We start from the raw sequence: 26,037 nt of genomic DNA on the forward strand, positions 1-26,037 counted from the left end.
AGCTTTTAGGCTCGTTCTGGGCTGCGAGTTTGGCTCCTGTTCTAAGGAGCGCTAATGCTGCTGCACTCAAACCAGTAAAGACTAATGGAGACAATTAAACCTATAGCTGACGTGTACTTGAAAGGCCATGAAATTGTCTGACAGATGAACCCTAGTTCATTTCGGTCTCAAAAAAGCACACTGAAATGACAGAGGATCCACTGAATTAGACATAATGCATAAGACTTTTAAGTTTGCTCACCGTATTTCCAGAGGTGGACATTTCAGGTTCAGAAAGTAAAAGTCCTCACCAAGATTTTGCTCAGGCTTGTTGGATTGTGTTGATTCCACTAATTGTACCTGGCTTGTACTAATTAGAAAATTCAGCAAGCTTGAGTAAAATCCTGGGAAGGAGTTTTACTTTCTGAACCTGTAATGTCTGCGTATTTCACTTCATTTCTTTACATCAGACCTGTAGGTGACCCTAAAAGTGTAATGTTGTAAGGTACCACTTCCAAATGTATAGTGGTAAAAAGGTGTATTTATTTATGCTTCTTGCATAAGATGAATGCATCACATATTTAAAATCACAAATGAGATAAAACACTGTACAGCATGGGCAAAGCTCCAGTTTATATAAGGAGAAAATACCTGAACCATTATCAAGCGCCTAGATTTGAGCTTGTCATTGCTGATGCTATGGACTTTATCAGGAGGGCACACTTTTACACACATACAACAACAACAAAAAAAAAAAGATGTTTCACGAGTATGTATATTCGACCTTCTCCCCAATGCCATAATTTCACTACATCTATATCTACCCAGACCGCCCCCCCCCCCCCCCCCCCCCCCAAGCCAATGCTGTTTGGAGTGCTGTGTAAAGATGTCCAACCCTCCAGTTTCCACAAATTTGTGTCAGCAAGAGATAAAGCTGCCTCTGAACCAGTGGCCAAAGGAAAGCTATGTTTGACCAGGCGACCATTTTGTTTTGGTCTACCAGATGTATCCACCATCATCCACTTCTCCCAGTTCACCCTCCTCTTCCTCAGCTTCCTCTCCATTCTCCTCTGTTTCCTTTTCTTCTTCATCCTCCCATCCCACCCCACTGCCAAAATCACCCGAGTAACCAGCCACCTCATCTGGGAAAGATGTAAACAAAGAACCACATGATCAAAATGTTTAGAATTTTCCTTCAAGGTGCTGTTAGCTGTTCATATTCTGTGCTGCACTGAGACAAACACGTTCACTGCACATAGCTGCTCAAATGCAAATGCAGTCAGCAATTTCGTAATGATAGCGGCTAAAGGAAAGATTTGATTGCTTGCATTATTAAATACCATCTTTGGTTTTCGAGTAGAAGTTGAAACTATGAATGCAAAATGAGCAATTTAGTCATAAACAGTCCAAACGCAATGTCAGACCCTTGTTTGGCCACAACAACACAGTGCTGTGGCACTGACGTTGGGCTTTTTAATGGCTATTTTAAGTCCAGTCAGGGATATGTTCTTATCACCTGCAGGTCCAGCACAACCAGTAGTAATTAATCTTATAGACCTTTATTTTTGTGAGACAACTGCTCTTTTGGAATGGAAATGAACCTGGCCTAATGAATATAACACGTGGTGTTCTGTCAGGGGGGTGACCGATGTTTTTGTGAATCTAAGTCCTTGCGACAAAGGGGTCCTTGTCCGCCCTGTGTGTGTGTTTGTGTGTGTGCGTATGTCACTCTGTCTATGTGTATGCACATGGGGGTGGTGGTGTGTCTGCATGTTGTGTGCACTTACCACAGTCAGGGTTGCCATGGATTCTGGAGCCCATTAGCTCTCCTCCGTGCTGGTCTACACACCAGCATTGTCCACTACTCTGGTCACACTGCAGTTTCCTGTAATAGCCATCCTCATCACAGCTGGGAATGTAGGTGCCTAACGTGACAAATGCACAGGCTTTGAAGTGACATGCTGTACATTTTGTATTCAATTTCATATCTTGTTTGAATCGGGTCTATTGAGTGAATATTTCACCACGAGTGTGAAAAGCAGTCTACATACTGCAAGCAATACACCAGATGACGGTCTTCAATTCAGGCTGTGGGGGGGGGGGGGGGGGGGGGGGGGGGGACCTTGAAAAGGCCTTACTATACAAAGGCCTTGTACAGTAAAGTGAATGAATACATTACTCTTCTATCAATACAGTGTGACCCCTCATTCAGAGGCAGTTTTGAAGGTCATGTCTAAAAAATACCCATTTTTATTATAAGAACGAGTAGGGCGGAACAGATTGGCACCACGCTGATAATGGGAGCTTTGGGCGTGCCCATGGGGGGTGTGAGCATGTTTGGCTGGCTGACGCTGGCCACTGCATATGCACCGTGTCCTTGGAGAGTCCTGCTGGTGGAGGAGACCATCATGCACTAACCCAAGCGCTACCCGCCGCCAGCAACGGCCAGCTCCGATCCAATTTAATCTCCATGCCTGATTAGCAGCTAATCCGGGCCTCGTGCTTGTCATCTGTTTAATGAAACAACTCCTGCAGCACCTCTGTGATGTGTCGCCCAACTCAAGACCTTTCCCACCGCCTCTCTGCAGACCCTTTCTTTTCCGTTCCTCTCACTCGTTCACACTCTCTGCTTGTCCCCGTCCCCTCGCTTTTGTCCCGGTCTTTTCCCGTCTCTCTCTGGTCCCCGCTTGTCTTCCGCATGCTTGACGCTTCTCCCATTTGCCCCCCCCCCTCCCCCCCCCAGTCTGGCTGGCTCTCGGCCTGCAGGGTGTGCTTACACGAGTGCTTCCCTCCCCGACCGTTTTGTACGTACCTGGCTTCTTCTTGGCTCCCTCCTGCATTTGGATTCTCTCTAGCTCAGCCAGGCAAGGAGGCTCTGAGGAGCAAAGCGGTCGGGAGCATTAGAAGGAGGCAGTGCTAATCTCCCCCAGCCCAACACTGAACTCCTCCACCAGCCCATAATGAAATCAGCACCATGCCCTGCAGTTCCCGTGGCAGCCGCTCTATCAGATTACACTCTAGAACGTTCTATTTCACACAGGAACTGATGGATTTGTTATAATCCTACAGTAAAAGAAATTCACAAGAAATTCATGAAACAATAGTAAAATACTTTGATACCATCATGTGCAGCATCAATTTAATTAGCAGAAAATAAACAGAAAGGTTTATTTTTAATATCATTCGGAAAAAGAAATCAGGTAAACTAATCATAAGTCAGTGAAAGAGAAAAAGTTCTTGACTGGCCCACTGCAGCAAATGTTGAGGACTGTACAAGTCTTAAACATGCAGGGGGTTTCTGCCCGGCTGGCCAGTTGGTCTGAGTCCCAGAGTGTTCCAAGCTGAGCAGGCTGTCAACACGCAGCACTGATGTTGTTTGCTGCTGTGTGATGACCATTTCCCCTCCGCAAGGGAAAATAATGAAGGCAAGACAAAGTGTGACAGGCCAAAGCCGACCACGCCTGCCCAGGGAGAGCAGGGAGTGCTCCACTAGAATTATCGAAAATAAGCAAAACCATGTCTGTTTATATTGTGTGTGTGTGTGTGTGTGTGTTTGCACAGACAAGAGATGCCAACATTCTGCTCTGTGCCGCTTCTGAATTGCAGGGTGTAACATATGCCAGTTTGTGTGAAAGGATATCAACCTACACACGGCAGAGGCGGGCTCTCACACACACACTGAGAGGAGAGGAAACCTCTTCAAACGCAGGCCCGTTTACTGCAGATTATGTGCAAAAGGTGCACACACACACACATACACCTGCATGTCCCACCTAGTGCTAAAAGCGTGTATACACTACTGCTAACATATGCACATGCAAACAAAATGATCTCTGAACACACCACCACCACCTTTCTTTTCACCCACAATTCTTCTACAATTCACCCACAGTTCTTCAGTAGTATGAGAAGATGAATAGATCCCTGCACATCAGAGCAGATGGATGGCTTTCTGTCCTCTGCTTAAACAAAACCAAATCACTTTCTCTGTGCACTACAAATAACAAAAGGTCAGGACAGAGGATGTGGCACTAGCAGAGCTCCGGTCCAGCTGGGGGAGTGTGTGCAAAACAGATGAAGGCTTTGGATTGATGTAACCCGAGCATCCCACATATGGTTGGATTTTATCCGTTGTGTTTGATTATTTTTAGAAAACCAATTAAACATAATCCAGTGCTGTCTGCATGAGTTTTGCCAATGTGAGGGGAAGGCTGCTGACACTAGAGGAATTCATTGCACACATTAATGATTAATGATGCAATTCATCTTTAATGAATGCATATATTTTGCTCTGTAGTAATACAGACCGTAAGCAGAAGCTGGTATACAAAAACGTCCCGATAACACTCTCCAATCACCTGCTGTGATTTCTGGTAACTCATTATCAGACTTCTGTGCTTTTTAAACCAATGTGCTAATTTCCTCAGAACACTCGCTGGTCTTCAAACGTCTTCCTCGAACGCGGCCAGTTAAGACAGGGAGGCGATGGCTCGGATGTGCCTGAGGGTGGAGGGCAGCTCTGCACTGCTCCACAGCCAGGTGTCCCCCCCCCCCCCCCCCCCCCCCCCCCCCCTTTTCTGTCCCCCTCCCAGAGCTGAAAGCAACATGGTGTGGGCCATGCCCTTACTAGCTGGGCCAGGAGCAGAGCAAGCAACTTCAGAATGTAGTTTGGCACTTGCTAGCGCAGTCAGAATGAGTAAGTCGAGCAGTTCTGCAGTTCAGCAGACGGCAGGGAAGTGAAAAGTCTGACTGAACGTGAACTAGGAAAATGAAAACGGAAAAGCGTAATAATAATAAGAGATTTTCAGGTGGTGTATAGTGATGAGGCCACTTACTCTCCCTCCAGAAACAGAGGCACCACTCAGCGGTGGAGACTTTGCCGTCTCGGTAGGAGTCGCAGGAGTTGAAGAAGGGCCGGATACACACTTCGTACTTGTCCAGGTTGATGGCGGCCAGCTCAGCCTGGTCCAGATACAGGTCACTATTAGTGTCCAGCTTAGAGAACATCCATCCAATGGAGTCCTTACAGGTCGCCACTAGAGTGCGTTCCACAACTGCATGGAGAAAATGACTTTATTAAAATAAAACAACCTTATTTGTGACTTATGTTCAAACCAAGATGACTGAAGCAAGAAGATAATAATTAGGTGACTAGGCTTGGTACATTTAGTGTGGTATGGACACGTTGAAAATTTTCGAATCCATTCCGAATGCTAATTGCGTGGCGCACTACTCATCGGTGGGTTTAGGCAACCTCAGCAAAAGCCTGTGGGTGTGATATTGTTCAGCATGAAAGTGCTGGCGGAGCACACAGCACACTGGGGCCTCACTCGATGCAGAGCTGGCTGCTGGCGGGCTTGTCCTGTTCTGCTTGGCGTTACCCTGGAGCAGCTGGAACCAGTCCCGCAGCCGTTCCCCCAGATCGGCCAGGTCCTGGCCCGTGCAGCTCTCTGTGGCGTGGGCGCGGAAGGGGAACACGGGGAGGGTTAGAATGCAGTGTGGAGAAAATGGCAAAGAGGAGGACAAACAATGTAGAAGTAGAAGAAACAGTTTTCAGCAGCAGGAATATGGACAAACGGTGAATTTCCATCCTGAAGGAGCAGAATAGCACATCATATACAATGCGAGTGAGATAGAGAGAGAGAGAGAGAGAAATAAACAGTTCTGTTCATAAATCGATAAAGCCCGGTTTACTAGGATAACTCTTAGCTCCCGATGTCAGAAAGGAAAGAATGTCCTGAGGGTGTATCTAAGCAGAAGCATTCCTTATCATCAATATATCATGTATGATTTTATGGTTGCAGCGTGCTAAATCTACTGCATTGTACAGTCTTATAGGATGGTGTACCACATGGCTTTTTCTACAGGAATTATGGCTCCGAAAATGCCATTTCAGCCACAGTGTCTATCAGTACCTTCTCCAGTGGTGTTCAGCTCTTTTTTTGGAGATCAATTTCATGTGTAAGCCATGTGCATGAGGATTAGATTAGAGTCCCCGTTGGCCATGATTCATATAAATGAGGTTGTTGAGTAAACCTGCTCAGCGAGTTCAGTAAACGGCTAATAACAACATGGCAGAAAGTCCCGCTCCCCCACACACCTGCCCTGTGGCACAACTCGCCACCAAGACGCTGCAGCCACAGCAATGAATACATCACACAGCTGCTTACAGAGGCCCTGCACCGCTAGTGCTGTGGGAGGCTGCGGCAGGCGTAGTAGTGGGTGTAGCACTTTGCCGCTGACCGAGACTACTCCGTACCGTGCTTGCTGTCAGCCTCGGCACTAGGCGCCGTCGTGGAGGAACACGGGCAGGGACCGGTGCACTTGATGCTGAGCTCCTTCCCCGTGAGACAGGCCTGCTGCTGCATTTTGCACTGAGGCACACACACACACACACACACACACACACACACACAGAGAGAAAATAACATAGATGGAATAAGATTTACTGGAGCAACATCATGGAAACTCCTCTGAAAGGAGAGGTGTAAGAAACAGGTCAAAAATGTAGAACGGTGACTAAAAGCGAGATGACTCATTCAAACGAGACATCACACTTCGTTCGAAAGAGGCCGCAGAGAAACCTAATTTCCTCCGGACATTTCGGCTTGTCAACAAGGTCAGGAACATGTTTAAGAGACAAGGCATTAATCTCCCTTCCTTTCCTCCTTTTGTCTTTCTACCTGTCTCCGTATCCATCTGAGCAGTGCGCTCATCCCTTGATAACTAGAATCCCTGTGGGCTATTAATCTTAGGTTTCCCAGACCTCAGGGACCACCATAAATAGATAACCTCTCGCAGCAGGAAAATAACAAAGTGGCCCACTGTCACTATACATGCTTAATCGAGGTCGCAAAAGGAAACACAGAAACCAAGATATCGAGACTCAACCGTTGTTTTCTTCAGTAAGTAACACGAGGGGAATTACACAGAAGGACAGAAGCCGGCGGCTCCATGGCCACGGTGACCGTTAAAGTGCTGCTGTGATGCTGTACACAGAAACTTTGACATGAGGTGAGTGTGAAATGTGAAGGGACACCGTGAACACCTGTACCTGTGAAGCGTAGTTATGTCCGTCAGAGGCGCACACAGGCCCGGACCCGGACACGGGGCAGGGCTTACAGCTGTTCTCCTGCTCCTCAGGTGTCTTCAGCCTGAACAGGAAACAAGCACCCTCATTGTCGCAGTCCTCAAAACAAACGTCTGACCTCTGCCGTGCCAAAGCAGTCATCTCTCTGTCCTGCTTAATGAGCAAAAGGCAATTTGTTCCCATAGCAGCAGAGTGTCCAGTGTGTACAGTGATGCACTCTGTGAGGCTTTTGGACTGGGGTCTGGTGTCATTGTGCTGCAGCAGTTCAGGTCTGGTTCTGATTTTCTCTTTTCTACATCATGTTCTCTCATTTTTAGCCCTTTTGAAAAAATCCACACTTGAGTACGCGCATAACTGGCATCCATATGGGACCCTGATTCAGCTCTAAAGGACATATGGGGACCTTCTCTGTAGCGTTCTCTGTTACTGTTTAGAAAGCACAATATCAGTATATACTGTAATTATGTTTTATCTCTTTTTCTCTTCCGTTTATTGTACTGTAGCGGTGTGAGCTTCTTCATAGAACAGTCTGCTAAGTAAATTATGCATGTCTGCTTGCTGCATTGTTTCGGAGCAGAACAATCCCATCTACCCACACTGCACTTTCTTTTTGCACCTCAGGGTCCTTTGTTTCTCTACAGCAGAGCCAGTGGCAGACTGCAGTGTGTCTGGAGCTGCCCGGGGTTAGACACCTGACCGACAGGCACTACAGTAGCCAGCAGAGTGCAAAACCGAGGTCTGGGTTGTACAACACGCACCGCTGGTCACCGCAGTGACATAAGGAGGATGATGAACGTAGCCCTGGTGGTTGGTTGGCTACAGTGGTGTAAGAGATACTCTGGGAGGGCCACGCAGAGATGGGCGGGGAATGTACCGAGTTGTGTAACCATGCCTGAAGACAACCTTAAATAAAAAGCTTCTAAAATGAAAAAAAAAAAAGCCTCAGGGAATAAAGGTGTTTACAATAGAATGTACCACTAGCAAAAGACCATTATGTAAATGGTAATAGTGCTCAAGGCAAAGAGAGATGATCTCTGAGTATTATTCTTATTGAAATAACTAACTATGCTTTCTTACTTGATTGCGCCTATTTGTATTTTTGCATTTTACAGGCTAACTGGTATAAGCAGACATGGCATAAGACAAATTTGTCGTTGCTCTCTTAAGACACAACCAGGTCTCCTAGGTGTGATGAGCTGGATGACAAAGCGCTGGGGGAGGGGGGGGGGGGGGGAGAGAGAGAGAGAGAGAGAGAGAGAGAGAGATGAAAAGAGAGAGGGAGAGAGAGGGAAAGGTGGATATAGAAATTGAGAGATGGAAAGAGAGAGAAAGATGAAAGAGAGGAAGAGAGAGAAAGATGAAAGAGAGCAACAGAGAGAGAGAGAGAGAGAGAGAGAGAGAGAGAGAGAGAGAGAGAGAGAGAGAGAGAGAGAGAGAGAGCATATGTTTTGTTCACCTATACTCCAGCTTCTTGCGGTTGACGCACACGGCACGTTGGTAGCCCTGGGCAACACACACCTTGTGTCGGCTACATTTCACCTTCTGGCAGGGATCCTTAGTGGTGTCTACATCTGGAGCAGGAGAGAGAACCTTCAGCAACCAGTGATTCACTGTCAATTACTGCGTGGGACAGACTGAATCATCAACAGAGGGTATCAGACAGGCAAAGAAATAAAGAAAAACTATCTCTCTAATTTGTACATTACATTGTCCATTGTACAAACATTGCATTTGTTCTGTCCATAATGTTGAGAAGCTGTTGACAACTCTGCTAATTGTCACTCACAATATATTGTAGCAGCATTAAACTTACTGCATTATCATCACCAGCAATAATGTGTTATCTCAGTCATGCTATAGTGGCATAATCAGCAAACATAACGATCCTCCCTGAATGGGGAACATCTATATTATGCTTCAGACTATTAGACACGCGATGTACATGTGAAAGTGGCACCGGCAGGATCTATAAGCCGTACCATCCCAGACTCACGTGGATAAGAGAATATGCAAGAGTGATGATGTTGCCATAGCAACGGGCCCGCTATAGAAAGTGGACTATTTGCAGCGCGAATTCCACCGGTCCTCGACAGAAACGCACCCCGTTCACCTATCCACCTCACGTTTTCTGTGTCTGGATATATCTCATAAACTCTGCCCAAAGAGCTGTGAAATACGCAATTAGGCCCCCTGTATCTAAGCAGAGCCAAATCCAGCTTAGTGAGACGGAGAAAGTCCCCGACCCCGTCGCCGCGCTAGTGCTCATCCTTTGTTTACACAAATGCGGCGGCGTTTAATGTGATCATCACTGTCACGGGCTGGGAGGAAGGAGCTCTTGCTTCAGTAACGAGCCCCAGCCCCGGGCTTGTGCGGCCAGTAGGCGGAGTGAAGAGTCTGCCATAGCCCGCCTCTGACATACCAGGATCGGCTCCCAACACAGAGCAGGGCGCGCTAGCTCGGCACAGACGAAAAGCCCCCTCCGTGTGTGTGTGATGAAGACATTCGGGATGAAGGTGACCTGCACATGTGACTGCCGTTGAGTCGATGGCTTATTTTATGTTGCTGATGGCTTCCACATCGTAAAGGATAATGTTCTGAAGATCAGCCAGGCAGAAAATGTTTTTAAGAAAGGCCTTCAGAGATTTTCAAATATATCAAGATTATATGTAGATATAGTTCATGAGTCCTGGAATAGAATGTAATGCCGGGGATAATTTTTTCACACTATCTGTTTATTTGTAGCATTTTAAAAGACATTTATGTTATTCTTACATTTACAAAGAAGCAAGTAAAATTACAACTGTTTTCCTTTAGTTCCACTGTCCTTGCAGGTTTCACCAGTTTCACTGGTCAAACTGGTTTCATTTCACCCACCGTGGGATGAAGTCCTGTTCCCTTTGAGGCATATTTGGCTAGTAAGAGCTTTACCTGTCAGAATATCAGGAACCCCTGGTTCCTCAACGATCATGGAGACACTGCTGCTTTAGTTATCTTGGTGCTGGGAAAAGTCGTTTTTCTCACGTCACATTATTTAACTGAGAAAGGAAGACGTCTGATGATGAACTGATGTTATTTACAGGCAAGGCAGATAACACAACAAACAGCAATGCAAAAACATATCTCTTTAATATATGCAAGCTTTACTAATAGAGTCCTTTTTAATGCTTTGTGTGTCAGTGTGTGCTTGTCCGTTTCACTTGAACGACCCTTTAGGTAGATAATGAAGTGGTAAACTTCCCCTTTAGTTTTTAGTTTTACAGCATATTAGGAACCATGTAAAAACACAATGAAAGAAAAGGCAATGATATGCACAGATGTATTCCCAGTCATAACTATCCCAACCTTCTGTTATAATGAGACAATACGTCTTTGGCGAAAACAGTGAATCATTTAATTTTTTATGGAGTCATGGTAACACTGTGCATGAGTGTCACAAATACCTCCAAGTAAAACAGAAAAGACAATAGATCACAAACGTGGGCATAGGCAATTAAAGCAATCTGTCAAAGTCTTTCTGTCCAATCATTTACAGCAAAAGAGTTGCAAATTGTTCAGGAGACTTTTGAGTGTTACCTTAAAAAAGAGCCACCAATTTCATAGACCCGTACGCTCCCATGTATATGGCTTAAGTGGATTCATGTTTTGTTGGAACAAAGCCAATGTCAGACGGTGCTATACCAAGCCCCCGGGGCTTCTACTGTGCTTTCAGTGGAACTGGCAATTACCCATTAATTACATTCTGAGATATTTGCTAATGGACTCTTCTATTCTCCGGACTTCATTTGAACTGCAAATCAAGGCGTAGGTTCAAATATGGCTCCTCATCTGTCCATTCCAGCACAGAGAGACGGTGACCTCATCTCAGCTATAAGCAATTAGATCTAGTTAGATCTTGGCAGCTACTATAAGGAGAAAGTGTGTCTATAGCGATAAGGGTTGCTAAGACTATTTTGAGTGGAAGGACAAAACCATATTGCTCATCATCAGAGTAAATGCCAACCATTTACCCTTCTGCATAACCGTGAGTTCCTGCTAGAAACAATGTGCTCTGCTATGTGCTTCAGTAAGCTGAAAGCAGACACCACCATAGAACTCCGCAGCCATTTCTTAACTACACGTAGTCTGAGACACGTACTCTGGGACACGTACCTCGAGACATGTACCCTGAGACACATACTCCGCGACATATACCCTGAGACACGTACCCTGAGACATGTACCCTGAGACACGTGCCCTGAGACACATACTCAGACACATACCCCGACACGTACTCTGCGACACCTACTCCGAGACGCGTAGCCCGAGATGCGTAGCCCGAGACACGTACCCCGAGACATGTAGCTGAAAAGCTGAAAGCAGACACCACCATAGAACTCCGCAGCCATTTCTTAACTACACGTAGTCTGAGACACATTCCCCGAGACACGTACCCAGAGACACGTAGCCCGAGACACGTAGCCCGAGACACATAGACCGAGACACTCTGCGACATGTACTCCGAGACACGTAGCCCAAGACACATAGCCGAAGACACGTACCCCGAGACACGTTCTCCAAGACATGTACTCCAAGACACGTACTCCAAAAAACAATGCATCTTTGACCACACAATTTGGGTGACAGGTGATGATCTATGAAAAAGCAAGTGAAACATTCTGACAGATTACTGTGAATGTGTAAAGAGACTTACTGTCATTCAAGCCTTGACTTTCATCCCATGATCTGATGTAATCATCCTGAGGAGAGAGAGAGAGAGAGAGAGAGAGAGAGAGAGAGAGAGAGAGAGAGAGAGAGAGAGAGAGAGAGAGAGAGAGAGACATTTTGATACATATACTACATACCCCTAGAAATGGGTGAATTTAGCCTGTACTGTGATTTGTATTCCATGTAATCAAATATTCATGGGTTGGCAAGAAAGAAACAGCGAGACAGTAAAAACGAGTTCAGAAACAAAGGAGGGAGCTGGAAGATATCTATAAATATTAAATTCTGACTTACACAGGCATTAAAGAGATGATAAGAGTGTTAGAGAGCTTTGAATTCTTAAAAGAGACGTCAAAGAAAGGCAGGGGCATGAGACGCATTAAGACAATGCTACTGACCTCCACTTCCTGGTGAAACGTGAGGCAGATGTGTCAAAAAGAAGAAAAAGAAGAGAATAAGAAAAGGAGGCAGTTAGAGGAGAACAATACGTCTCTCAGGCAATATTACAACGGAAAAAGACAATGTAGCATGGCTTTAAATATGTCTTTGGGCCCCAGGCAAAGCTTTGGATAATTTATCTGCATATTCCCCAATGGATGTACTAAGAATAGGCCAATGCTATTTATCATGAACTTGCTATTCAGAGTCACACATGCGTATCATCACTAATCATTCACCTTGCAATGGTTTATTGGCCGTTCTGAATGTAAATAAGAAGTGTTAGTACAGCCTGATTGTATTTGGATCTCGGTCAAACTCATACATTTATAATGACAATAAATAGCTACATTATTAAATTAAATAAAAAAATCTATTTCAGTAATCTGTACATATACCCAGCGTATTTGTCCTGCAACAGCCATAAATTCACCCTCCTGTGAATTTATGTGCATTTGCCTGGGACAGAAGACTTCAGAAATATACTGCTGTAAAAAAATGCACAGTACTTATAAGGGTTATTAGAAACTCCTCCGTGAGTCTTAGCATGCGACACAAGGAATAAGTATCCCTCAAAAAGAAGGACACCACTTTGCTGGTTTGTTTTGCGGCCTATTTCACTGAAGCAAATTGTTCTATGAATGGCACAAAATCAACGTAATAATTTGCAATAATACCTTAATCAAACTGCCTTAGTCAGCTAATACCCCTCTACTCCTACATCATGACAGGCTCTCAGACCTCTTTAGTACAATGATGTCATGAATGAAGTCATCCTCTATCAGGATAGCATCTCAAACCTTTGATAATCTTTGACAGGACTGACATGGTGTTAGTACACTGAAGTCTGCATTATTTAAAATGCACTTTAAAGGCCAGACACAGAGTATAATAATATGATTCTGAGCTCCTTTATAGAGGCAGGGAGATTATACTTAATAAATTGAACACATCTCTGGCCATGCATGATTATTAGAGGCTTTTGACATGCACTCCTGCTGAGTACACAGCAATTTTACACTAAGACAGCAGAAAGCATAGAACATTATCTGCCCATGTGTTTTAAGCACATTTGCTTAGAATCTGACTATAAGCAACACCCAAAACAATGCCACAAGACCCAGAAAGATACTATATAATCGCTTTTGTAAAAAACTATGGTCTCAAAACATTCAACCGTCTAGGCATAGAATTAGTTATAACCTTCTATCGTTACTTGTCCACCGACTAGTTAACAGTAAATACAATGAAATTAAATATACCAACTCCTTAACTATATTGTAGGGTCTGGGAATATTTGCTTCATGTCACAGTGCAAAGCTGTCACAATGCAACAACATTTCACAATACACATTGAAAGAACCATTCAAAACACATTATATGTTTAGTGAGTGTGCATCTTGTACTGGGTAGCAATGGTAGCAATGTTGTACTATGTGAAGAAGGGTGTGCAATTTTATTATTCAAGCTGAAAAGTGTCCTGTCTTGCCAGACAGGAGGAATACTGCTGGACGGTGTTTAAGCTAAGACCACAGGCAGATTTAGTTTGAAGTCACAGACAAGATCAACTCACACCCATTGGTACATGGAAAGAATGACCAGGACAGTTAAGACTGTGAGATGTTTGATGCAAACATAACACCACCAATACCTCCTCTAACAGTGTGATGTCATGGTGTTCACATATCATTGGGTGTAAGCACATCCCCACACTGCACTTGCTCTGTCTGAGTGCTGCCTGATAACCAGTGAAGGTTATTAGATCTATCAGGTATTACAGTGAGCTCTCTTTACCATGGATCTTGTCTCAGTGTTCAGTTCAGCAAAACACACTGCACCCATCTGTGCACAAAAAAGCGAAACGACTGTCTGTTAATCCTTTAAATCTTCATAATAAAACGTATCAAGGCAAACATGCGCGCCGCTATTGAGCTGTGCTGTGGATGCAAAGTGATGTAAGGCTTTGATCTGGACTATGGGTGCTGATGTCAAGTGCATGCCTGCAGAAACGCAAGCACACGTGCAGTGTGAGCACAGGATCACTCTACCACATGCTCAATCCTAAGGCTTCAGAAACAGGTCGATGTAACGTTGAATTATGCTCGAGGTGTCACACGTGGAAATGTGGAAGTTAACAAGCTAGTCTCCTTGTTTGTTTTAAAAAATACTTGTGCTGGATTCGTGGAAGAAATCACTAAGTAGAAGTCACACGTTGATGAAAGCTCGAGGGCCGAAACGTTCGTATCTTAATAATTGTGTCCTGAGTTAAATTAACTATTGCTTAACATATGAGTGCTGTCCCACCACCTCTACTTGCACATGCAACATGGATATAAGCAACATAGCCAGTTATGCAGCTAGCTGGCCCAGCTCTGGCCTACCTTGACCCAGTTCTGGCCTACCTTAGCCCAGCTCTGGCCTACCTTGGCCCAGCTCTAGCCTACCTTAGCCCAGCTCTGGCCTACCTTAGCCCAGTTCTGGCCTACCTTGGCCCAGCTCTGGCCTTCCTTGGCCAGCTCTGGCCTACCTTGGCCCAGCTCTAGCCTACCTTAGCCCAGCTCTGGCCTACCTTAGCCCAGTTCTGGCCTACCTTGGCCCAGCTCTGGCCTACCTTAGCCCAGTTCTGGCCTACCTTGGCCCAGCTCTGGCCTACCTTAGCCCAGTTCTGGCCTACCTTGGCCCAGCTCTGGCCTTCCTTGGCCAGCTCTGCCTAGAAGGTCAGTGTAAATGGCAGGAATGTTGATGCACATGCTGAGAGGACCACACAAAACCAATTCTCCCCTCGCCTGTCCCTTGGTCCGCAAAACATAAAATAGTATATTTTACATGTGATTCCCTCTACCTGCCTTATTGTATCTTATTATCTTTTCTTATTTTATCATTATCTTCTTATACTATTGTTTCCATTAATCAAAAGTAGCTAGCAACCTTAAAACTCTTACTTTCTCCCAGGAGCCTGCATGTATGAGTCATTTTTTACTCATACATAAGAGTGCACACACGAATCATAAAGTTGTCCTCCATCTTTGTGGCGATGGTCTCACGATGCTCTCATAACTCATTCAAAGCTTTCACTGCAAGTCTGCTGACAAGCAATTGGGTCTCCACGCGCGACTTGCAAAAACACGTGCTCACATCCAGGCGAAAAACAGTGCACCCACCAGACCATGTTCCAAACTATGCGTTTCCTGTCACACCACGGCTGAGATGGACAAGCAAGCATGAACCTCCCACTTGATTTATGTACGAAGGTCTTTCTAACTGGCCACTGCAGATTGGTTGTTGAACAGCACATCAAAAGCACGGCCCACTCATCTGATTCAGAGCCTCTCGGTTTCCCATGTGCAGGAAGAAGTGTAAAGGCCTGCCATCTTTGGGAGGCGCTCCAGAGGCAAGAGGGAGTGAGGCAGGCAGCCCCCCAGAGGCAGCGCTCTAACCCAGACAGAAAGATCATCTGAAGAAGCCCAAGGGGTCTACTGAAAACAGAATGAACATCTCAGACAAACAGAACTGCAGTTGCTTGTCATTGACTAAACACTTAGCCATTAATGTCAAGCCTGTGTACAGGGTTCCTTGTGTATTGAACTGTCAGACTTCAAGAAGGTGATTTGGTGTCTGCGGGTTCAACCACTTCATGCACAAGGAAGCATTAGAGTAAAAAATGCTAAATGCTCTCAGACAGCTTAAGTTATTAAGTAAGGCTCGGTTCGGGTTAGGGTTAAGTCTAACTCTAGACTGGGGGTAAAGAATACCATAGCATAAGGTTTCCATTACATGGATCACATATCAAATGTCATATTGTAAGTATGCTGTACAGTGTGAGTTGAGCTGTGTCAATACAAAAAATATATTAGTATTGATAATGTTTAAAATCTTATAAAATCACGTAATATAGTCACTCTGAAGTCACGTAAAGCTGCAGTACCTCTATGTGTATGCAGATGAAGCATTAACTACTCTGACATTTCCCCAGTTGTTTACTGTCCGTATGTATCCAATATACTGTGTATGTAATATATATGTAATATTGTAATATACTATTCCAGTAAAGCAACGTTGTTGAGCATTTGTATCCAGTCTGCATGTGACCTTGTCTCCTCTGATGTCCTCTAACAAATACCAGCACTTTGCCAAATATCCTCGGAAGACCTATGAGGAACATTTGAGATTTTCATGGAAAGTTCTATTATTTATGATAGCTATATAAATGAAAAGTATTATATTGTGGCATTTCACCACAGTATAATAAATCAGAACAATGAATCACAGAGAACAACTGAGAACAACTAATACAGCACATAAACATTTTCCAGAACAGAATATGTTGTCTATTTCAACTACACCATTTTTTTACTACATGTGGGAGTGATTGAGAGCAGAAACAGAGAGGCAGAAACATAAACGTAATCCCGTAATCCTGTATCCTTACATTTAAAAAATCAACGATAAGTATACAAATAATAAAACCAAGATGTTTTAGTGGCCAGGTTCATTCAAATCACTTAAATCACTAAACTGAATTTTTGTGATTTTTAGTGGCAAGGTATGCCATGTAGTCTTTGTACTCTTAGTCCAGGGACTGCTTCTTCCAAGCAGGTGCATCATGGGTAAATGATCCTAAATAAACCCCTGACTCAGGGAAAACCCTCCTTGCTGACAGCCCTCAATTCTCTGGGCCGTTCAGCCTCAGTAATGCTCCCATCAACTCGATGGGACTGAAAGGCAGTACTGAAAGTAAGAGTGTGGAGGGAGAGGAGAGGCAGGAAACCAAGTGGTGCCTTTAAAAGAGCAAAACTGACACTAGAAGTAGTCAATCATGTATTCTCCCCAAGAGCAGCGACAAAGACCGAACCTGGCTGCCTGTGGAGTAGAGTGTGACAGCTTTGACAGGTCGTGTCAACCACCCACCTTCATCGAGCTCATTGAACCCGATCACAGCAGCGCATCCTGAATTTTGGGCTGGAGGCAGACCACACTTCTCTGGGATTTGGAACAAATCTGCACCATTAATCTAAAGAGCATTACCATCTTCTGTTAAGAAACATTCTTAACCCAAGGCACAGAGAACTTTATTCAGCGAACTTCACACTCATTGTTCATAAAAAGTCATCCTAATGTCCGGTTTCTACTGCACTGCCTTGCACCTCAGAGTTCTCTGATTCCAAAGTGGCGGGGCCAGTGAAAAGATGGGAGAGCTTGGGTATAGTTCAGTCACAGCAGTAATTAAACCACACGCCTTGCAAATGGGATGAAGAGGCTGCTCCAGGGATACAAGCGAGCTAGGCAGGACAAGACTGCGGGATCGCGGGACCCGGATCAGGCCCGACCTTCCGTACTCTGCACCTGCACTCGTCAGATAATACGTCCAATTCAGCAGGAAAGGGCACGGACACCAGCAGCAGCGCGATGAAAGGCTAGTTTTATTCTTGACTCAATTAAAGCCCACATACGCTTCTGGTGTAGAGCCAAGAGGAGCTGCCTCAAACTCCCTCTCCCAAGGCACCCTGATCGCCTTGGTCGGCCATATCAATGCACTTCTCTCCTGTCTGTTCAGCTTTTGCTCAGAACTTCAGGTTTACTTCAAGTTTATCATCAAACTTCAAACACCCAATAATTTTGACAGCAAAAGGAAAATGGACATGCCTCCACATCTCTCTAATCAGAATTAGCATGCTGCTTGGCAGCTGCTAAATAGCTTGCTAATGTTGCTAAATGTTGATCTGTCCCAGGCCAAATTTTAATAGGATATTTGACTGGATTACATGGCCCATATACTGTGCTACTGTGATGGTGACACAGCACCAATGATATTTCCAAATCCACAGCCATGTGGCCGGAATCCTGATGGCCTGGTGCCAATCAGGGCAGCACTGTGGGGCATCAGTAAAGGTAGGACACATGCCCAGCAGGCGTGGTATAAATGGTCACCCACTGCACTTTTACAGCCAGGGTATCGCTGATGGCGAAGACGGACAGCTAAGTTCACCACAGTTGAGCCATTTTGTTCAATTGTAGGCAAGAAAGCAAATGCCACATGCATTTTACCTGTCATAACAGCATCAAAGCAATATCCTGATAAAGCACCAATCCTGCCGATAAATACATAATGAATGGTCATGATGATGCTTATCTGCAATCTAGCAATCAAGAAACCTTGCATGTGAAAGTCATCCCTGGGAGCACCACCACCACCACCACCACCCACCCGTACCCAGTCCATGAAGCCAGAGAGTGGGGGGAGCGGATGCATGAAACATTTTTGCTTCATTAAAAATGTAGTGGCATTATAACAGGTGCAAGCTGACACAGCCTTCTGTTGCTGAGAGGAAGCATTGCTTTTAATGAGCTTCTTCTACACTGAGAGGGGGGTGGTGGTGGGGGTTGCCAGGCACCAGAGGATTGGCCAGCTCTGTTCGTTGTTTATTTTCAGTGGAACAGATGACAGATTCATTCCTGCGTTCAGAGAAAACCTCTTATTGCAGCTGGGGGAGGAGGAGTTAATCAGACAGAGGCTACTCACAGTAATTGTTAGCTATATATTTACAGATAATGAGTTTAATCCTATTATACCACTGAGATGTTTATCAGAAGAAGTGTTACAACTGCCAGAGAAAACACAGATTGGATTTCTATTGTATAGTACATTTGTCTTCTTGCTAACAATTTTTTTATCATATCACATCTATATCTATCTATCTATCTATCTATCTATCTATCTATCTATCTATCTATCTATCTATCTATCTATCTATCTATCTATCTATCTAATAACACTCATATTGTTAAAGTAGAGGTAGGTTAAAATATTAAAAGAGTAGAATATATATTTGTATCCAGCAGGGATTTGTCAATTTAAATTGCTTAATCTGTTACACTGCGTCATTTAGACTTAAATGCCAACCATGAAATAAGATTTTATGTTCTACTTATGTGAACATAGATAAGAGAGCTTGACTAAAGTGAAGCAAGTACATGCTGAAAGCAGTGAGAGTCTGGGGTGAAGTGTTTACCTTTGCCTGATGCATATCACCAGCTACACTGGGTCAGTGAAAACCACATCTTAGATATCTTGCTATAGGATTTCTTGATGCTTAACACAAAATACCATATCACTACATATAAAATGTTAACTATGAAAATGAATACATTGAAATTAGGCCAGGCTACAATATGTTGTTAAAGACCAAGGGAAACTCCTGGCAAATATAAGAATAGTTATAGTTTAGTTTATAGTTCATATAAACATAAAGTTATTATAAACATATCATATGCTGCAAATTTTCTATAAAAAATGAAACAGAACACAAAGGTGAAGAAAAAATGCTAAAAAAAAACAATCACCAGTCCTAGCTGAGAGAAGCCTGGGCGTGGTCCTAATATTGTAATTTGCATGATTGACAGCCTGCCATCACACACTTGCAGATTGTTATGGCAGTGGAGCAGAATGGTACACGCAGAGAGAATCAGAATTATACAACGATAAATACATGATCCTACCAACAAACACTTTGGAAATAACAGATAACCTTGTTCATGGATTCTGTTGGAACTGGTAGGTTTTATGTTTTTTATCAGGATGAAAATAAACCCTAACTTAGCTGTAAATTAACCTAGTCTAGACTATCTGAGTTTTCCTGTAGCTGGTTTTAGTGTTGACTAAAGCTTATGGAATCTTATGTAAGTTTTATGTAACATTAGGACCACCCGTTTTATGTAAGAAGTGGAAAAATTTTGGGAAGAAATTGGTGATTGAACTCTCTTGAACACTATTTATAGGACACACTTTGTATATGTCCATTGTGTTCCCACAACATAAAAAATGTATCAATTAGAAAGAAGGTAGTTTTACTACCCAATTACAAAGAAGATTTAGGTTCACTGCGGCTTTAAGGCCACATTAAAATGAAGGCATTCATCTTCAGTGCATACTCAAGCAATGCCATTTAGTATTTAATCACACTTATGTCTGAAGTTTCTTTTAGCAGGACATTTGTGATGTATGTAGCATTTTTATTTTCTCTCTTATTTTACTTAAGCCTACAGTTGCTGAAAAGATGCTAACTTGTTTTTGTGGATAGAGGACATGAAGATACTGAAATGTGTTTTTTATTTGCCCATCATTTGTTAATCATTGTGCTATCCCTAGTCAAATAAAGTATATAACTGTTAAAAGATAATAAGGTGAGGTTAGGTCTTTATAAGCATTTTTAAAAAACTACCTATATCCTAGTGTTAAATGTATTCAGACTTAATGCAGAAAAATATGAAGCGCAAAGAACAACAATTAAGCATTAATATGAAAATTATGCATATTATATGTAAATGTATCTGTACGTGTTTGTTGCCAGTCGTGTTCTGCTGTCTTGATTACTGTTGCCCTTCTGTAAGAAATTAGAGTACGGACCCAGAGGCTTACCTCTCTACCCTCAGCGGTATCATTATCACAATAAGAGGTCCAAACCAGGGTGTCTCTTTTGAAATGGGGAGAGCATTTGACATGTTTAGCATATGAGAAAGCAAAGCAGGAAGACCAGAACAGTTCTGGTTGTGGGACCAGAAAATGTAATCAACTCAAATGGATTTTGATAGGGAGTGATAAACAACCATCGTAGACAGGGAAAGGGAACTGGCTTAGACATGCAGGTGACAGAAGTCAATTTCCATTGATTCATCATTGTTGAAACTCAGGTGGTAGTTTCATACTAACTGCAGTAACCATGTTCATCCACAATTGATATCACATCCTTCCCAGAAGGAGCTTAGGTGTGAGGTGGTATTTCCAAATGTATATATGCTGCGTTCATCTATTGCTGGGTGTTCAGACTAGCTTTCCTGAATCCACAGTACATTTGTATTTTGCCACTGCTTTTCTTGTAATAAAGATTTACCATTTTTCATCAAATTTGCAGAGACGTCCAATGTTTTCATACGCCTTCATTGCTATTCAATATTCACAGCCTCAAAAGACATCACAGGTCTGAAACAGTTTAGATAATAGAACTTTATAATGAACAAACCTTTCATTATGAAAATGAGACACTAATCCAAATCTTCCAGGAATTAATACTGTTTGAACTCAGTAACATTTGTTTTGCCTGCATTATAATTGTAATATAATATCTGTATAACTTTACATGTACCATCAAGGCCAAGTTGTTCAAACCTCTTTAATACTTGCAGTGTCTCTAGAATTGACTGGCTCATATAGTTTTAGCAGATTCAGTGATTACTGATACCTCAGGTGTTGTATGTCCTCTTTTCTATTTATATTTTATCTCTACAGCCACTGATAACCTGTTCTCAATGTAAGAGATTTCTCCACAGTACCATCAGGTTAGGAGGGTGAATAGCATACATCTGCTCAAAATACAATTGTCATTGTGTATTTTCAAGCCATCTCAACATAGTGCTATAGCTCAACATGCTCTGTGGACAAGTACTAATCTCAATCATACAAGGAAACAAAAGAAAACCACCTGTACTAGTTATAATTCATATCCGTGCAGTGAGAGGTGAGAATTCCTCAAACGGACAAATAGACTTTACAACCTGTCAGAAGTTGTTTCCTTCTGTAAAGTTCACACATGAACCCTAGCGGTTTCTGTAGCTGCTCTCTGGGTTGGTGGGCCACTTCTTTGGTGGTTCTTCACGTTCATTCCTTAAGGGCTCTTAGCTTTTCTCACATCACACATGCACTCACACTCCAACAACAGATTACAAATCCCAACTGCTAACCACTGGGATTACTAACACCTCCCTCTCACCTGCAGAACCATACAAAACCAAACGACCTACATGAATTATGAAGCCAAACTTTCATTATTTGATCTTTGAAAGAACAAAAGGAAGAAAGAAAGAAGGCTAACCAGGACCCATGGAAGTACTTTCAATGATAATGTTTATGATATTGTTTTCTAAGCAGGGAGAACTTGCTTTTCCAGCTGTGCCCTTCTATGTATTAGCCCCCCCTGCATAGCAAACTCAAATGCAGGAAGTAGTATGACTCAATCAGTAGGCTCTGATTATAGAACACAGGCATCAATTGGAGTTTGCGGTGGAGTGTAACTTGGATCAAAACTTTTTACTAAAAAATTACGTTTTCCCATTTGATATCCCTTTTTAATTCATACTTACTCTTTTCATTCTTTGAGTAATTTGCTAAAGCTCTTCCAGATGAGTTTTAATGTTTCCAAATTATTTGAATAATAGCTACACCATGCGCCTTCAGATAGTAAAGGATAGGTCCCAGGATATCATGTTTTCTTTGGGGGGTTAATGTTTCATGCTGAGATAGGCAGGCCGTTCAAAATATAAGAAAATGTAACAAATTATATAAATATATAATATTATTCAAATGCCAGTGCGTGAAGCACTGGTAAACTGAAGTTTTCTAATTAACAAGACGTGAACAAAACGGTCTGTGAACCTAAAATATTCTCACAGGATCACAATATTTAATGCAGATTGACCATTAGGATATTCTGAAATTAAAATCTTATTGTATCTACGTTACGGTGTAGTAACTAACATGTTACTAACATGTTCTAGCTAAGAGGGAAGATTAAAAGTAATGAATGTTCCCCCGTCTAATAGTTAAATGTTTTATGTTTGGTCTTCACATGAGCCTATCAGATTCTGTAAGCTAACTCTCTTCTCCAACGTGTAGTCTAAGTTCATCGATGCCAACACTGCTGACATTGCGAGACATAGCGGCAAATGTCCCTAATGTCCAGTATATGGTCAGGGGACTATCTCGCATCTTCAGGACAAACTTGACGTCAGTCATTTCTGTTTATCGCTTTATGAAATATAAACGAAGTCGTCCGTATGTGTACCCAGACATTCAAATGGCACAAAGCTGATTAACGAAATACAACGACGCTTCCCTTCGTTGGTAAAGCGAACTTACATCTCTGAAGCGATTCCAGTGCTTCATCTTACGACTGTACTGGGAAATGGTGGACAGCCACTGTTCATCTTCCATGAAATTCCCGGTTTTGTCCGCATCTTTTCCACTCTTAGCATCACCCTGAACTGATGCCCCCACGAGCATCATCAGCGGGACGAGGAGGTACCCCATCTCAGTCGTCGGAACCATCGCTCGTGCGGTTCGGCGTCTCAGTCAAACGAAGACTGGCTCAGATCTTGCTTTTCTCCTCACAGCTATATGGATGCTGAGTCTTCAATGAAATGTGACCTGATTACAGGATGCTGCTTCGTACTGCTGAGGCGAGAGAGAGAGAGAGAGAGAGAGATAGAGAGAGAGAGAGAGAGAGAGAGAGAGAGAGAGAGAGAGAGAGAGAGTAAACAAGTAAGAGACGGTGAGGGGAGGAGGCACCGCCGGTATCGCTTTCATGTAATTTGCAGAACTCGCTGGAGCGTATACATTTAATCTAAGGATTATATTAAATACCAGAAATTTAGATGAATAAATGTATAAATAAATCCACAATTCTTTATAAGTTTTACTAGAATAGCTCGCATAAGTGTTCACACCATTTGTAAAGGCAACACTGTTTTAAGAAAAACTGTTTATCAACTTAAGTTTATATTAAATTAAGTAAGAATTCTAATGTTTTAGAGATGATACATCTTTACTTAAAAAAGAAAGAATGTTTAGCATTTTGCTAGTTATTGTTGCATTTAAAAAGGTAAATGAACACACATATGCCAATATGTTATATCTTTTTCAAAACACATCTTTATGAACACTTAAGGACTCTTAATAGTTCATATAATAAATATAAATCTAAATTGATACACATGCTAAACGCCTTAAGTAATCTATCAGGACAGGAAAAATAAAAGAATAACAAAGCATGCTGATCTTCATAAATCATGGAATGCCTGATGACCCACATCTGAAAAGTCCAATTTCCATAATCAGATAAACATCACATAAATGTGCCCTAAGAAGAGGGCACAACATGACCATAAATACTGTGTATTGGGTACCAGGAGTACACTTAGTTGCATCCAGGGGTCACAAAGTTTGTAAAATTACACCACCGCCAGTAACAAGCTTTATGGAAGGCTTGACAGTTAAACATCATTGAAACTTTGCAACCAGGTTTCATGGTATGAAATGAAACAAAATGATCAAATGATACAAAAATTGATTATTTTTGGCCACAAACACCACCAGAGTTATGTTTAGCATTAAAAGATGCAAGATCTTCTTTTACAGCCAAATACATCTACTTCTGTTAAAGTAACAGACAGAGAACATCACAATATGTACTAAATATAAATGTATGGGTTTTATTTTATACCCAAATGAAACTGATATTGAAAACAAACAAAACCATGGCTTACTTCAGAACTTCACAGAGACCAGCAGGGCCGGAGTGGGACACTTTTTCAGCCCGGGAGTTTTATGACCAAATCCGGCCCAAAATTATTTTTCCCTCCCAATCGGCCCAAACTAGAGATTGACATGAACCGGCCCATCGGGAATCCTCCCGAATCTCCCGATTAGCCACTCCGGCTTTGGAGACCAGTAAATAACGCATTACCTCTGCTAGCTGATAAACATTTTTTATTTTATTTCATATAAAGTTATTTTGCTCTTTGGCCCTTTGTGGTCCAATCTTTACCTCACTGTACTGTTGTTTTTCATTCCACTTAAAACCAAACAAAAATCCGACCAAATTAGTGTCATTCTCTGTTTTTACTGTTTTGTGTTTAACAAATTTCATAGGGGCTGTGTAATTGTAACATGTCAAACAAAACAAGACAACTTAGTGGGACTCACATTAAATCAACAACTGACAATCACATAAACAAGCACACTTAAATACATGAACTTAAACAAAACAGGAGTGCTACACATAATGTTAACAAGACAAGAGACAGGTATGGTAAATAACACGTATGACAGATGAACACACACGCCAAGGCACACACAGAAAAGATCATATACAGATAGACAAACATGTGGACCTACCCAGAGGGAGGGGTCAGGGGCTGTACCATATGTACACATATTCACACATGCATCGCTCCTGGCCATTACCTTGCACTAGCACAAAATCGTATCTCAGAAAACAAAGCACTGTTGAAAGCAGAAATCAGCACAAAAATAACATCAACAAATTATATAAGTTTTGTTCAATTTTGTTTAAGGTGGAGTGCCACCATGGATTTGTAAAAATATAACAAATTCCAGTTGCATTACTATGCTGGAATTAGCTTGTTTGTATACCCAAATTATACCCAAGCGCTCACTGGCCACTTCATTAGGACCATCTCCACAGCCCTTCCAGCTACTGGGGTGTCAGAGCCCATGGTCAGGTGTTTACATCACACCTTGGGACTCAAAACGTCCCTTTCCCCAGACCTAGCCTTCGGGAGTTAGGTCGCTTGGAAGTTCTACATTAAGGGCGGACTGTCTTAGGCTTGTCATTGTTTGTCATATGCTTATTACTTATCTGAAAAAAACTATTTATTTTACATTTATTGCCAATTTTTTTAGTCCTCTAAATAATAATACTAAAAGTCTTTTAAGAAGCAGCTGTGCAGGGTGGTATCAGCAGCAGACGTCAGCAGCTCGTGTGAGCAGTACAGGAACTGTGCACAGCACTGCTGGCTGGAACCTGTGGGTTTAAATGCAGGGGTGAGTGACACGCAGGTGACAGTGCTGATGAGAATGTGTGACTAATGTGTGGGTGATTGAGAGTGGGGGAGTGGTGTAGTATGTGGATGTGTGTGTCTAAGAGTGGGAGTCTCCCTGGTGCTTTAGGACTGGCCAACCGTAACAGTATAAAGGTAAAATACATATAATAAAGTCACATCATAACTGGGGGTAAAAGGTGGTTGAAAAAATC

The 26,037-nt window shown here is 42.7% G+C and overlaps 1 protein-coding gene across 1 annotated transcript; it reads right to left on the reverse strand.

Moving 5' to 3' along the window:
* Window positions 1-837: 837 nt before the first annotated feature.
* spock2 (SPARC (osteonectin), cwcv and kazal like domains proteoglycan 2) lies at window positions 838-23,455 on the reverse strand. The gene is made up of 10 exons (XM_076974356.1): window positions 23,121-23,455; window positions 11,760-11,805; window positions 8,526-8,640; window positions 7,034-7,133; window positions 6,239-6,353; window positions 5,310-5,429; window positions 4,815-5,033; window positions 2,792-2,854; window positions 1,767-1,904; window positions 838-1,121 (listed from the first exon to the last, which is right to left on the reverse strand). Exons 1-10 carry the CDS (start codon window positions 23,307-23,309, stop codon window positions 976-978), a joined length of 1,251 nt encoding a protein of 416 aa, XP_076830471.1. The 5' UTR covers window positions 23,310-23,455; the 3' UTR covers window positions 838-975.
* Window positions 23,456-26,037: the final 2,582 nt, after the last annotated feature.

Source organism: Brachyhypopomus gauderio, chromosome 15, assembly GCF_052324685.1.
Source record: "Brachyhypopomus gauderio isolate BG-103 chromosome 15, BGAUD_0.2, whole genome shotgun sequence".
NCBI lineage: Eukaryota > Metazoa > Chordata > Actinopteri > Gymnotiformes > Hypopomidae > Brachyhypopomus > Brachyhypopomus gauderio.

Coding starts and splice junctions, on each gene's coding strand:
- spock2 (XM_076974356.1), bottom strand. CDS start 23,309: ATGGTTCCGACGACTGAGATGGGGTACCTCCTCGTCCCGCTGATGATG. Junction 6,354..7,033: donor GACATAACTACGCTTCACAG/GTACAGGTGTTC, acceptor TGTGTGCCTCAG/TGCAAAATGCAGCAGCAGGC. Junction 2,855..4,814: donor CCTCTGTTTCTGGAGGGAGA/GTAAGTGGCCTC, acceptor TTTGCTCCTCAG/AGCCTCCTTGCCTGGCTGAG.